Here is a 14,159-nt window from a genome sequence, read left to right on the forward strand (position 1 = left end):
TTATCAATTGGCAGAGTGTGTGCTGAAGAGATTTCCTCTGATGGACCAGCTTCTACAAAGTCTTTTTCTGAAATTGCCACATCAGGAGTTGACGCCACACCTTCATTAGTTTGTGGCATCTCTTTTCTGAAATAACTGAGCAGTGTTGTTTTCTGAACACTTTTTTTGTTCATGTTGGTAAAATGTTTGGAAAAAATTAAAAGTACCTATGAATAAGACTTTTGAGTGGGAAAGTGAGAGCCTGTTGGATATTCAATGCACACTTGCACTATGGCAGGGCAAGATATGAACAAAAAAGGAATGGCAGATGGGTAATTTTAACAGACCTCTCAGCAATTCAGTGACAAAACTTTTGCTCAGGACACAGTGTGTGCTGCAAGGGTTTCTGCACACTTTCTGCAATATGGATGCAGGTCCAAATATGAGCAAATATAAGAACGGCACATGGGGTCACTTTAACAAAACCCTCAGTATGAACAAATATAAAAATGGCACAGGGAGTCACTTTAACAGGAACCACAGTGAGGGCTACACGGATTTTTGCACACAGAACACACCTAATGCTTAAACAACTGTGTATATATATATATATATATATATATATATATATATATATATATATATATATATATATATGTATATATATATATATATATATATATATATATATATATTGGTTTGCTATGTACTGAACAAGAAGAGAGCAGCTGTATGCTTAGCAGCATTACATAGCCTGTACTGACACTGAGAACAGAGACGTCATTTCCTGACGCCCTATTTCTGATATCTGATAGGCTGGTTCCACAAGTCTTTTTTTTATTTTATCAGTCCTCCTCTCGCCCGCCCACCTCCACATCCTCTTTGCTTGTGAACTGCCGCTCTGCTCCTGCTATTAGCATGTACAGCCCCCTCTCGCCCACCCACCTCTCCATACTCCTTGCTACTGTATTAAGCTGCTCCGCGCCCACTATTACTATGTACACACCCCTCTCGAAAGCCCACCTCCCCATACTCTTTGCTTGTGAACTCCGCCCTGCCTCGTCCCCGCTATTAGCTTTAGCATCGAGTGATCGGCAACATCCCGACCTGCGCCTCTCCCTTCGCCACTTGCGATTCTGCTTCTAAAATATTGCCCATCCACCCATTCGTCCCTTGCCATCTGTGCAGATCATTAGATCTGCCTGTGCCTGTAGATTTGCAGCTGTCATCTCACAATGTCATGCGAGATGACAGCTGGACACTCAAATAAATTAGCCAGGTGGAGCGATCGGCTAAAAGACGCTAGGGAGAACAATGTGTGAAGGCCACTGTGAGCAGACAAGCAAGTAGGAAAAGTATCCTTAACTCAAGAAAAATAGTACCAAGAATCTGTGACAAAACTTAATATTCATAGTTTTCTTTTGTTGTTGCAAGCATGCCACAGAAACGCAGAAGTCACATTTTATTAAATCAAAATCTTTGCTGCATCAAAATGGACATACTGTACTTGGTAAATTGTAAGGCTTTTGTTTTCACATTTTTCAGTTATTAACAAAATACTCAATAATTTCAAAGAAACACATATAGTGTTCTGGATTCTGCTATGCAGAGTAGATGTTGCCCATGAATCATGTTTTAGTTTAAAATGTTGACTGTGAGTGCAGGTTTATTAGGTGCTGGGTAATGTATAGGCTTACAATTAGGCACAGTAAAATCGAAAGTAATTGTTTCTCAGTTTTTTTACATGCTCTGTATCCGCTCTTTCACAGACATCCCATAGAATCCTTATAAAAGAAATGGGAAATTCATAACCTTCAAGACCACAGCTGCTTCAGAATTTCATTCCATCCAAAATGTCTCACAGAATATATGTATATAAAAATCACCAAAATATTTTTTGTATATTTTACATTTTTTGATGTGTCAGCTTAGTGACTGATGCTAGATGCATTGCATTGTTTAACTTGGAAATAACTGTTAACCTTGACGAATAGAGATACTGTTACAGTAGTACTGTAAAGAAGTTGTATAAAAACAGAATGAGTGCTAGGTTAGGAGCAGTCCTGACTCATAATTGACAAGATTAAAACATTAAATTATTCCCTATGAGATAAAGGAAAAGTTTGAAAGGTTTGTTTGCAACAAAGTTCAGCCTTTGTCATGTGCAGAAGCAGTTAAGCCTTTTCTATCACCCTTAAACATTCTCTGGAGCCATCCCTTGGAAACTTGTGGGCCTCTTCCTGCCACCAGGACGTTATCCATTAAACCCATGATAAGCATTGTTATCATTTATGTAATTCATTCACTCTCCATATCATAAATGAGACCAAAATTTAATTTCACTTAGTTATTAAAGTTACTGTATTCTTCTAAAGTACACATTCATGCACAAGGCTAGTTCCCTATACTCTATTACAAATATGAATAGATGGATATTGATTTTTTTTTCTCAAAATTAGAAACCTTAAATCATTCAAACATCTATTACTAGATCATGGAGCTTCATTTGTTTTCTATCGAAATAATAAAAATTGACTTTTCCAAATGAGCTATGGTGTTTTTCAGTCTTCTTCATGCTGGTATGCAACGTTACCAATTTTTTTTGTTTTCTTTTTGAATCCCTTTAAACAACATAGATAGATAGATAGATAGATAGATAGATAGATAGATAGATAGATAGATAGATAGATAGATAGATAGATAGATAGATAGATAGATAGATAGATAGATAGATAGATAGATAGATAGATAGATAGATAGATAGATAGATAGATAGATAGATAGATAGATAGATAGATAGATAGATAGATAGATAGATAGACTGAACTAACTTACCTTTAGTGGAAATTGCTGTGTGACCTCTGGAACATATGGCACCCCAGCTTGCTTCTTTTGCAGTGCAACCACCAAAAAATACTCAAAAAGTTTTCGTTCTTGTAGCTCATTAAGGTCCCTCTCTAGGGTGCGGTAGCGGCTACTATGCTTCAACAAGGACTGCACATGTACCAGACGTTGGCTATGAGCTGTAGAAGGAACGTGGAAGTACAGGGATAACCAAGACAACTTAGTGATAAAATAAACACCCTCCCAAAAATTATATTACTTCCTCCAAGAAGGAAAGTCTTACACCCATACAACATTGGACCATAGGGTATTCTAATATTTGTGCCACTATATTTAGGTTTAATTTATAAAGCTTAGCCATGTTTCAACAGTATAATTTTACCTGTTTTTCCTATTATGTTTTAAAGCTTGCAAACCCCTTACCTCTTAGCCTTTCTTCTGTGTCACTCTCAGATTCACTGTTTTCATCTGTAACTGAGAAATGCAAAACGAAAAACCGTATGATTCTTCACTTCACTTTGAACTTCTTGAATTCCCAGTATTTTAGCCATACATAATTATGTACAATAAAACTTCATTAACACATCACTTGGGAGAAGCCATTTCAATGGAGGTAATGTTCACAGACTAGAACAAGTACAGTAACTTGCCAAGGAACATGATTACATGCACCCAAAATATCTAAAAACAGTTTTATGCAGTAATTTTCTGTTAAAATTTGGTTAAACACATATTAGAAGGTTAATTGATTAATGGAATCAATTTTGATTTATTTCATTTACCACGCAGCTTATTGAGTAACTTTAATTCATATATCTAGGCCTTTATTTTTAAATTTGTAGTTTATAGGCACACAGCTTTTGAGTTTCTCTCAGTTTAGGTCAGTTTAATCTTAGAAAAGCAATAATACAATGATAACCATTTTATTAAGTGATACAGTGATTTAGCCTTTTATGAATTTGATAGCTTTATAATATTTGCCAAAAGTAGCTAATACATTATTGAAATAATAATTAGGAGGAGGAGGAAACAAAATAAATCAGCCAGTATATTCTACTTTGTGCTTTTATTTCTCACCAGTACAGTACACAATAAAGACGCTTCCTGCCATTTAGTCAGGGCTGCATTATTAACTGTAATCCTTACCTCTCCCTGAGCTGGAGTCTGTGGACTGAGAAACTCTTTTCATGCGTTTCTTTCCACTGCGTGCCTCATATATCCCATTAATCTTGAGCACCAGCTGAAATGAAATCATTAATTGTATTTTCTTAAGAGAAAACAAGAATTTTACTGTGATAAAGTGAACAGTTTGAATTACATCATTGTCTAAAGATTTTACAATACCAGTATTCAGAGTCAGTTTTTTGCAAACAGCCAACATCATACTTTTAAATCCCTTAAGGCTTTCTAGATAGGAAAACATCCTTTCTTTAGTAGATAAAATGTAACATTTTCAACATGAAAAACACAAAAGGATTCGGCAGTCCTGCTTTTATCACTGTTACTGTTTACTACTTATATTCTAAGTAATATAATTAATTTCTTACTCTGCCTGTAGCCTTTACTTTCATATACTGCTATTTTTGCCTTTGAACATGCCTATTTGATAAGTTTCAGCACACTATTAATTACTAGAAAGCCATGTCACTATTACACTGAGTGTGATTACTTGTGCATTCTGTCACTTATTTATTTGAGTTATGTTGTGAATGTTTGGATTTTTTGACTTCAGTTTCCTTTATTTGATCAAAAATCTCCTTATCTTATCTGACCATGTTTCCTGTAAAATTTCACCTTTAATTCAATCCTTTAACAGTGTTGGCTTGTACTTCTTGAAGTGTCATCAACCGCTTCACCTTTGTGGTCAATGCCACCTCCACAATGGAAAGATTTAGGTCTTGGCAGTGGGAAACAACTAAAAAAATTAACTCCATCACTGTTGTTTATTCTGCAATGTTATTGAATCTTATTGATATTGAAATGGAAATAATTATCCAATAAAACCATACAATGTTAACTTTTATGGAATTTAAAACAGGGCCTAATGTGTGTGCTTTCTGTTAAATAAAAAGAGTGAAAAGAAATACTAAATTGCCTCTCTTTTTAAATGTTCATAGATTAAATACATACAAAAACAACGATTTCGTAATGTTTCATGTCCATAATGTTTACTTGTTTTTTTTTTTAATTACATCTAGTCCTTCTTGAATAATATACAGTATATGTTCAGGTAAGGTCTGGGAAAGTATTGCATATACACTAAATTAGTTCCAAGTTAATACATTTCTGCTAAATCATTCAAAAGTGACTCTATGAACTATAAAACAATATATTCTCACTAAATAGAGCTTCCTATGCTTCATATCATTGTTAAATAACAATCTTAATAGCTCTGATATTCTTAATGTGTCATTAATCTTGAGGTATGAAGAGAAATGGTAGTGCAAATATCCCCAATGGATTTGTCAATTATAATTGGCAAATGTAGTTAATATTAGAAAAAACAGTTATATAACAGTAGGATATTTATTACATTAATATGCTCTTAAAACAATCAACATATATCTCTGACAAGCCACCTTTGGTATCTTCTTCCGGCGTCGATTGTTGGGGTCCCCTGACAGGCAAGGAGTGTCATCGGGACTGCTAGGGGTAGAGGGTGGGCTGGCTTTCGACGGGGAACTGCCACCAGTTTCCTTATTTGCCTTCCGCAATTCCAGCAACTTGAAGCTGCGGCGCTCAGAGTTTTGGCGGAAAAATCCAGGTTTAGAAAGCTGTATAGTGTAAGAGAACACATAATTATATTTTATCAGCATAACTTACAATATAATAAAAAAATATTTTTCTCAGTTATTTCCCAAGATGCATAACTTTACTTAAACAGTCTCAAGGTTTACATTGATGAAGTTTTATAATGGTAACAATATTATTTAGACAATAATAACAAAAAATTCTATTTAAAATACTACATAAAAATACAATTTTACATTTTAACAGAATAAAACAGAAGTAAATATTACTTAGCATGGATTATTAAAAGCACATTGAAACAAAGTTTTTAAAGTTTTCTTAAAAGTAGTCACTGTTGCAGAGCGTTGCACAGACTCCGGAAGCTTGTTCCATAGGTGAGGTCTAATAGAACAAAAGGCTCAATTGCCCATTGCACACAGTCTTTTTTCATGGAACAGCCAGGAGGTTAAGGGATCCAGAATGCGAAGAACTGATGGGTGTACAGTATATATGATACATAAGTCTTGGAGATAGATGAAGCAGTACCAGCCCAACATTTGTAAACTAAGAGTAAGATCTTAAAATAGAGCCTCTCTTTAATAATTTGCCATTGTAGGGATGATACAATTGGGGTTATGTGAGTGAATTTAAACGTTTTGGGTAAAACACATGTAGTACTCTTTTGGATATACACACAAACAAATTACAGTAGTTAAGACGAGATGTGACAAAAGCATCAACTAACTTCTTGGCATCATGCATCTGTAAAATAGGTCTAATTATCGCTATATTCTGTAAGTGATAGCATGAAGTTCTGGACAAGGACACAATGTGACTTTAAAATGAAAGAGAAAATCAAATTTAACTCCAAGATTTCTAACCAATGAAGAAACAGGAATTAAGTAACCATCAATACTGATATGTTTTTATGTTGGATTTTTTTTTCTTACAAAGAATTCCCACAAGTATAATCACCAAGTTATTGCTATTTAATTTCAAGTAATTGTAGTAATTGTTATTCATTAAATTCTGAATATCACTAAGACAGCAAGTGTATTGAGTTTTGTAGAACATGGGCATTGGGAATGGTCTGGAGATAAATCTGAGTATTATCAGCATAACAGTGGAAAGACATGCTATGCTGACATAAGATGTTGCCCAAAGGTGGCAAATAAATCAAAACAAAGAAGGGGTCAAATACAGACCCCTACAGAACTCCAGAAAAAACACAGCTAGTTTTTGACTTATATTTCCTAATTAACACACTCTTTTTGATTTCCAAGGTAATCACTCTCTTTGTATGGAAGGATTTACAGTAGAGAGGTTTACTGAGTGAGCATGAATTTACAAACAGAAAACAAAATCCATATTAAAAAAAGAGTTAATACACGTGATGAAGGTTTGTTAAAACAATGTGTATCTAACAGCTTTTTATTTTTTGGTGTCATATCAACTTTCACCTTTTTTTAAAATTATTTTAATCAACGCAACATTCCTCTCTGCATTCCATGTTTTATTAATGATATCCTAAAGAAAATACACAAAAAACATCCCCAAAAAAATATCTTTCTTTTGCTTAGTTTATCAGTGTGGTGCTTTCCAAATAACAGGCCCTGTATTGCTGAGGAGCTAAAAGGTCTCCTGAATGAGAAAAAGAGAGCATTCAAATCCAGTGACAAAGAGGCTGTGAAGGACACACAGTAAGTTCTAAAGAAAAAGATGAGTGAAGGAAAGGAATCTTACAAGTTAAAACATAAAACAATCTCACTTAGAATAACATGAAGGATATCTGGAAAGGACTGTGGTGTATATTTTCTACACCAAGACACACCATTTTGCACCACTGTGCATATTATTGAGTTTTCTCCATAGGTAAGTGCACTACAAGGAAAGCTGTTTACACCTACACCCTGCAATTAATAACAAACACCTCACCCTAAATTAGGATATGCACACTTCATTTGCCATTAGAATCCAAGTTTGTTTTCTGTTTATCCAGGATTACAATCACCAAGATTGCCATCATAATTAACAAAGCGGCCATCATAATATGTACCACCACATCAATTGTGACACATGGCTGACGGCTCAAGAAGTGACAGGAAATAAGTCCGTTGTTTTTGTTTCTTTTATTTATTTACTACTATTTAAATACTAAATGACAGGCAGATGCATGAGGAACAAATGCATGATAATGCTTCCAGACAGAAACTAGATGCCTTTAAGCCTTTGTTCTTGGCTTTTGCAGACAGTGAAATGTTGTTTCTTTTTTTTATGAAGTAAAACATGTAGTTTCACTACATATTCAATTTTGCTAAAGCATATCCTCATGCGGGCGGCACGGTGGCGCAATGGGTAGCGCTGCTGCCTCGCAGTTGGGAGATCTGGGGACCCGGGTTCACTTCCCGGGTCCTCCCTGCGTGGAGTTTGCATGTTCTCCCCGTGTCTGCGTGGGTTTCCTCCGGGCGCTCCGGTTTCCTCCCACAGTCCAAAGACATGCAGGTTAGGTGGATTGGCGATTCTCAATTGGCCCTAGTGTGTGCTTGGTGTGTGGGTGTGTTTGTGTGTGTCCTGAGGTGGGTTGGCACCCTGCCCGGGATTGGTTCCCTGCCTTGTGCCCTGTGTTGGCTGGGATTGGCTCCAGCAGACCCCCGTGACCCTGTGTTCGGATTCAGCGGGTTGGAAAATGGATGGATGGATGGATATCCTCATGCCAAATGCACTCGTCCATTGTGACTCTTAATTTTGATATGAATCACCATTACTATTATATGCCCATTATATTATATTACCTTGGTTGGGGTCTCTGGTGCAGAAGAGGGAAGAGACGATGGCAGAGCACACTTATTTCCAAGACAGCGACCTTCTGTGTCAATATCTTCATAAGGATTCTCTTTACATGGTGGATCTATGCAAACAAAGACAGAAAAGTACTGGGTGAAAATAAAAAGTTAAAAGTCAAAAGAATAATACAGACATTAGTCACACAATTCAAGAACTGTGGTATCATTTATAAAAGACTGGTATTTTGAATGGGGAGTGCTTGGGCAATCAGAAGTTTAGAGTTCAGCACCAGGTAGTTTTCATAATTAACAAAATATGTCATTCTCTCCCACAACCTTGACACTTGCTCTCATGTGAATGCAGTAATAGGTGCAGACACAGTACTTATCTGTATCAGCACTGTTTTTTAAACCCAAAATGTAATGCATTTAGACTTTGACTACAATAAGGAGAACTAAACGGCAGTCTCATGACATTTCTGAAGAGAAAAGTGATTTTCACCATCCCCAAAACAGCATTTAAGAAATATATTTACCAACTGTTCAAATGACAGCAAGGCTATTATGCTAAGAACAGAAAAGCCCAGTACAAGGTTTTGCCAGTGTCAGCCATTACATGCCACTTCTGTATTCTATAATCTAAGGCTGCCTTCATTTTCAAGTTAAGACTTTCAATTTCCCCTATAATCTTGAAGGAAAGCTTATAAAATATAGCTAATCTTTAAAAGCATACAAAGAAAAGTATTCTGTGTGTGTCTGAGTTTTTGCTTTGTCTACATCTTTTTAAGATTAAACTTTTGGAGATCTTCTAGAACAACAACTAGATGATTTAAAAAGTCCTTGGCATTGTAATGACTATAAATTCTGTTTGTTTTTTTATTCTCTGAGCAAAAAAGATTGTTACTCTGTGGCTTGAATTCATATTTCCTATTTTCCAGACTGATCTTTAATGTTGTATTTTACAATTTATTATACTACAGCAATCCCTATACTATTCCCGTCTTCTTTAATTTATCTAAAGGATTTAGATAAAAATGTAACAAATAAGTTAGTTACATTTTCAGTTGGCACTAAATTAGATGGATTAGCAGATGACCAGTAAAAGCATTTGGGACTTGGGCAGAAATCAAATATGACTACATATGTTTCAAATTAATTTTAATATACATATTAATTTAACATAAAATATTAGTTGCAATTACACAAACGGAACCTGTTCTTAGAAAGTAAATCTTTCAAAAAAAGACTTAGTTTTCCACAAGTAGATATGGTAGTAATTAAACAGGCTAGCTTGCATGACAAATACTGTAATACTGTATTGTGTTCAAGTGATTCATTTAAATAATTTCAATCTGTGTGAAACCATTTGCTTTCTCTGGACAAAGGTCATTTCTTACATTCTTTGGTGGGTGATCATAATTTTTTCTAAGAAATGTCACTGTGCTGTGATATCACAGGCTGTGGTCAACTAGTGTGAATGTGTATGGTCATCTTATGTGTGGTCTAACCCCAACGATCCTGACAATAATTTTCTTCTATAAAAAGCTGGTCAGTAACATTCAAATTGTCAACTCTCCTGAATTCCCTGACAATGGGTACAAGCTCTGTGTTTTTTGATGACTAATTTTGCTACTGCTGATTGTAGGTTACTGTTTATTTTGTTTTTTACAGCACTATGGTGGCTTTTAATTTTTACAAGTTCACGGTTTAGTTAATTTAGGCAGGCAGTCACTGACTGTGCAGAGTCAGCACAGAGAAGTAAGCCCTTATCAAAGGACTACTAATTTTAGCAACTTTCCTTAAGTTAGCCTAAGAGCTAGTTGGGGATATTTTTTTCATAATAAGCTGTCTTTAATTTGGTGTCTCCCTGTCATAATTGAAAATCTTGACAATGGAGTTGCATGTTTTGTGTCACCAACAACTTCATTTCCATGCCTGTTGCATTTGACATTAGTTTGCTAAGATGGAAATACATTCTCGAGAATGGTGTTATAAGGTTACAATATATTTAAAAATAATCAGTACACATAAGTACCTGTGATTACAGTTGACTTTGAATCAGATAAATATTTGTTAGTAAAGAAAGCATACCAATGTCATTTATTCATTCTTATTCTTACCTATTTCTAATTTGATTTCTTTTCATTAAACTTTTTCATTGACATTATATAAAACACTTTGACATATTTCTTTGTATGAAAATGTGCTGTATAAATAAATGTTGCTGTTTTGTGAGCTATACAGACCAATTATCTGTGGTAGGTAAGAAAGTGATATTGGTAAAACTAAATCCAAAGGATTCCTGTGATATACTGGCACCCTGTCTAGTGATTGTTCCAGCCTTGCACTCTAGGCTCCAGCTTCCCCATGACTCTGGTCAGGATAAAGCAGGTTTAGAAAATTAATGAATGAAAATGATAAAACAATTTATGTGACAAAGGCACAGTAAACATATTTCCTCTAAATATTATGCAGGATATTTAGGTGGTCTTTTAGTCAGTACCCTTTTGATATACTGAGTATACAGTAAATTCCTTTTTTTATTTAATAAAGCATCTTTATTCCACTGCACTGCAAACTAGTGTTAATCGGTAGTTTAGTTTAGGCATTTTTTCTAAACCTCATGTTTATGCTGTTGGAATACAAAACAAGTTTGGTTCTACTTAAGTTGACCACATCTGAAATACTGTGTGTAGTGTTGGTCTCTATATTATAGGGTTAGTTCTACAGAAAGTTCAGAGAAAAGCTACTAGAATAATTCCAACACTGCAGGTTATGAGTTATAGGACCACAGTGGACATTTTGAATGTATGAAACTAAAGAAGACAGAGACTGATAAAAACAGAATTTTTAAAAAATGATTAAGACTGTGGCATAGTGGTTAGCAGTGCTATTTCATAGTTGAAGAGTGCTTGGTTGGAATCCAGGCCTAGTCACTTCCTGCGTGGACTTTGCCTACTCTCAAAGTGTTGTCATGCATTTTTTCCTCCTACCTCTCAAACGCATCTGTGTTAAATTAGACCAATACAAAGTATGCAAGGATGTGATGGGCCATTGCCCAGTTCAACGTTTGTTTCCATGTTGTACCCAATGAAGCCTGTATGAATACCAGCCCTTCGCAACTAAGAACTAGAATTGCAGTTTAGAAAATGGAGGAATGTATAGATAAAAACAGTGGGGGCTAGGTCTTTTTAGATTTTCAGTTAGGATATAGAGAGGCATAGTTGTACAACTGATCAAATTTTTATAGAAAAGATACAAAATATTTCTTCAGAACCATAAATAAATAAAACAGTTTATCTAAAAGTGGAGATGAAAGTAGCTCCTTGAGGACTTTAACACCTAAATTTCATATCAATTCTGGAAAAACTGGCTGAATATAAATTGGCAAGCTATATTTAATTGCCTTTGTGCTCAAATTGCATAGATAGTCTTTCTGTGGTTCAAAATCTATTTGCAAGGTCGCAGAATAAACTAACGCAGTTGGGAGCTGCTTAGGCTGCAGGTAAAACATGCTATTGACAAATTTTAATTAGGCAGCAACAGAGAAAACAGCAGCCATCATGGAAACAAAAGTTCAAATTCATGTCATAAAAAGAAATGAGGATTAGATTTATTAGTTGACAAGTTCAGAAGAAAATCAAAAAGCAGGCATTCTGTCAATGTATAAAGTGCAAGTAATTAGCATATTAATCAAGAGGAGGCAAAAACTCACTAATTGCTACATTAATAAAAATTTAAAGAACCATATGTGTGCAGTCAGAGACAAAAGGTACATGGATGGTGTGATCAGAGGTCAAAGAAATACATGAAAAGATGGGCGATGAGAAGATAATGTTAGACAGAATGTCACGTTCACTCTAGATATTTTAAACATTCGCCGACTGAATCTGGGTGTTGTTTATAACAAATATCAGGGGAAAATGAAATACATTTACTGATCCAGTCCTCAGCATAGAATTGTACTCGAGACGCTTCAGTGGGTACACAGGTACACTGTGGCTACTTTATTTTTTTAACATAATGTCCTTTCCCCACCAGCTAGAATCCGATGGTACAGTTGACATGAACATGCCAGAGCACACTGACATCATATTAGGACAAGCAGCACAAACACCTTTTGCTTAAGACTGTATACTGTATTTTTGTCAGAATTCATTTTTATGCATATAGCATACAACACACATATGCAGGAGTGCCACTGACTAATTTATTAATTATTATTTTGTACCCCAACATCTACTATCAAACCTGCCTAATCCATTTCAAGGTTGTAGAGCCTGGACCTTTGTCTGACAACATTACACCATACAGAGTGATAAGATTCTTTTAATTAAAAAAAACTTTATTTAAGTGCTACATACTGTTTCTTTTACAGTGAGCCCTTCCCTACTTTGTCTTTTCCACTCCAAATTAATTTGTACAAAATCTTTCTCTATTTCTTCAATAAATGGTTCCATTTCATCTGCAGAATGAATGAATGCAACTGAGACTCATTAAAGTAAAGTTACAGAGATTTTATCTCTCATTTAAACCACTCAGTAAACATAGGCATTTCAATACAAAAGTTTATTTTTGGAAAGAGAGAACTGACCTGTGGTGGTTATTAAAGGCAAGTCTGACTCTCAGTTACAAAGAGCCAGAGACATTAGGCAGGAAGCAACCCTGAAGGAGACGCCAGTTGAAACACACACAATGCAGTACACTTCTTTTCCTCTCAGGCAGGGGAGTTAAGCTTTTTTATTTCCTTTTGTGGCCATGTGCCAATCAATAGCAGTGTACCTTTACATTTGGCAAATATACACTCTCTAAGTTTGGTAAATAAAAACCCATGTAAAATTCAACATTTATAAGCAAGGCTTTCAAAAATGAATCATACCTATATGAAATGGATGAAGAAATCAGACAGTTAAAATGAATGGTTATTACATTGGTTGAAATCAAAACCAGCAGGCACAGTGGTACTTCAGAACTGACTTTAGGAAACATTGCCATATATTCTTGAAAGGTAATCACCATGTCTGTCAGGATATAACAAAGTAAAAGTATGTGCACATTTACTCCATGGAGATTCTAATAAGTAAGAAGGATGTTCCCTGAAGTTCAGAGAAAATGAAACCCCTCAAAGAATAACAAGAGATGTAAAGTAATTACCTAAAATGTCTTCGTAGACATTCTCTTCTGATAAAGTGCGTGTGAGAGTAAGCCTGGATTGGGCATACCAATCTACACGGCAGCCCTCGGCTGAAGACTGAAGGACATCCTCAAACTCATAGGATTTCCTAGAAGATGAAAACAAAAACAGGAAATGTCAGATAGTAGTTGAGGTTACAGTTTTTGATATTTAAGGGTTACTATAAAGGCTAGAAAAGATGACACCACAGCTATAAATTCTGAGTTTGAAGCCAAGCCCAGTCATCGTCCATGTGGATTTTGCACGTTGTATCAGTGACCACATGACTCTTCTTTTGTTATTCCAGTTACCTCTAACCTCACAAAGACATGCATGTGAGGTACCCTGGTGTCTGTAAATGTGCCTATTGTCAGAGAGTGTGGATGAGTGTTATTCAAAGCAGTGGAGTTAATTCCAGGGTTGTCGACAGTCTTAAAACATATACACAAAACAAATTTAGAATACTGGTGATAAAATATTATTCATCTTGTTATATCTGTGCTCCTGAAAACAACAGTAATTAGCAGTAATTTAGAGTGTCTCCACATCATACTCCAACGAAGAAGTGACAGGTGAATTTATATTAATTTTCTCATGTCTCTATGAAGATTAGTGCTATTTAAAATTCTTGTTCAGTTTTTACAAATACA

General features: G+C 35.3%; 2 protein-coding genes across 3 annotated transcripts in view; both read right to left on the bottom strand.

The window, feature by feature from the left end:
• tulp3 (tubby-related protein 3) overlaps positions 1 to 14,159 on the bottom strand; it is a 470,805-nt gene that overhangs the window by 125,235 nt on the left and 331,411 nt on the right. The window lies entirely within an intron of this gene.
• Positions 1 to 14,159, bottom strand: part of si:dkey-82f1.1 (DENN domain-containing protein 2A) — a 148,566-nt gene that overhangs the window by 47,004 nt on the left and 87,403 nt on the right. For both annotated transcript variants that reach the window (XM_028805490.2, XM_028805480.2), the window contains exons 4-9: positions 13,491 to 13,618; positions 8,346 to 8,461; positions 5,403 to 5,597; positions 3,970 to 4,063; positions 3,247 to 3,297; positions 2,815 to 3,002 (exon numbers count right to left, since the gene is read on the bottom strand). In XM_028805490.2, coding sequence (XP_028661323.1) covers positions 2,815 to 3,002; positions 3,247 to 3,297; positions 3,970 to 4,063; positions 5,403 to 5,597; positions 8,346 to 8,461; positions 13,491 to 13,618 — 772 coding nt within the window. The remainder of the gene's footprint in view (positions 1 to 2,814; positions 3,003 to 3,246; positions 3,298 to 3,969; positions 4,064 to 5,402; positions 5,598 to 8,345; positions 8,462 to 13,490; positions 13,619 to 14,159) is intronic.

Source organism: Erpetoichthys calabaricus, chromosome 1 (genome assembly GCF_900747795.2).
Source record: "Erpetoichthys calabaricus chromosome 1, fErpCal1.3, whole genome shotgun sequence".
In the NCBI taxonomy this organism is placed as follows: Eukaryota; Metazoa; Chordata; class Cladistia; order Polypteriformes; family Polypteridae; genus Erpetoichthys; species Erpetoichthys calabaricus.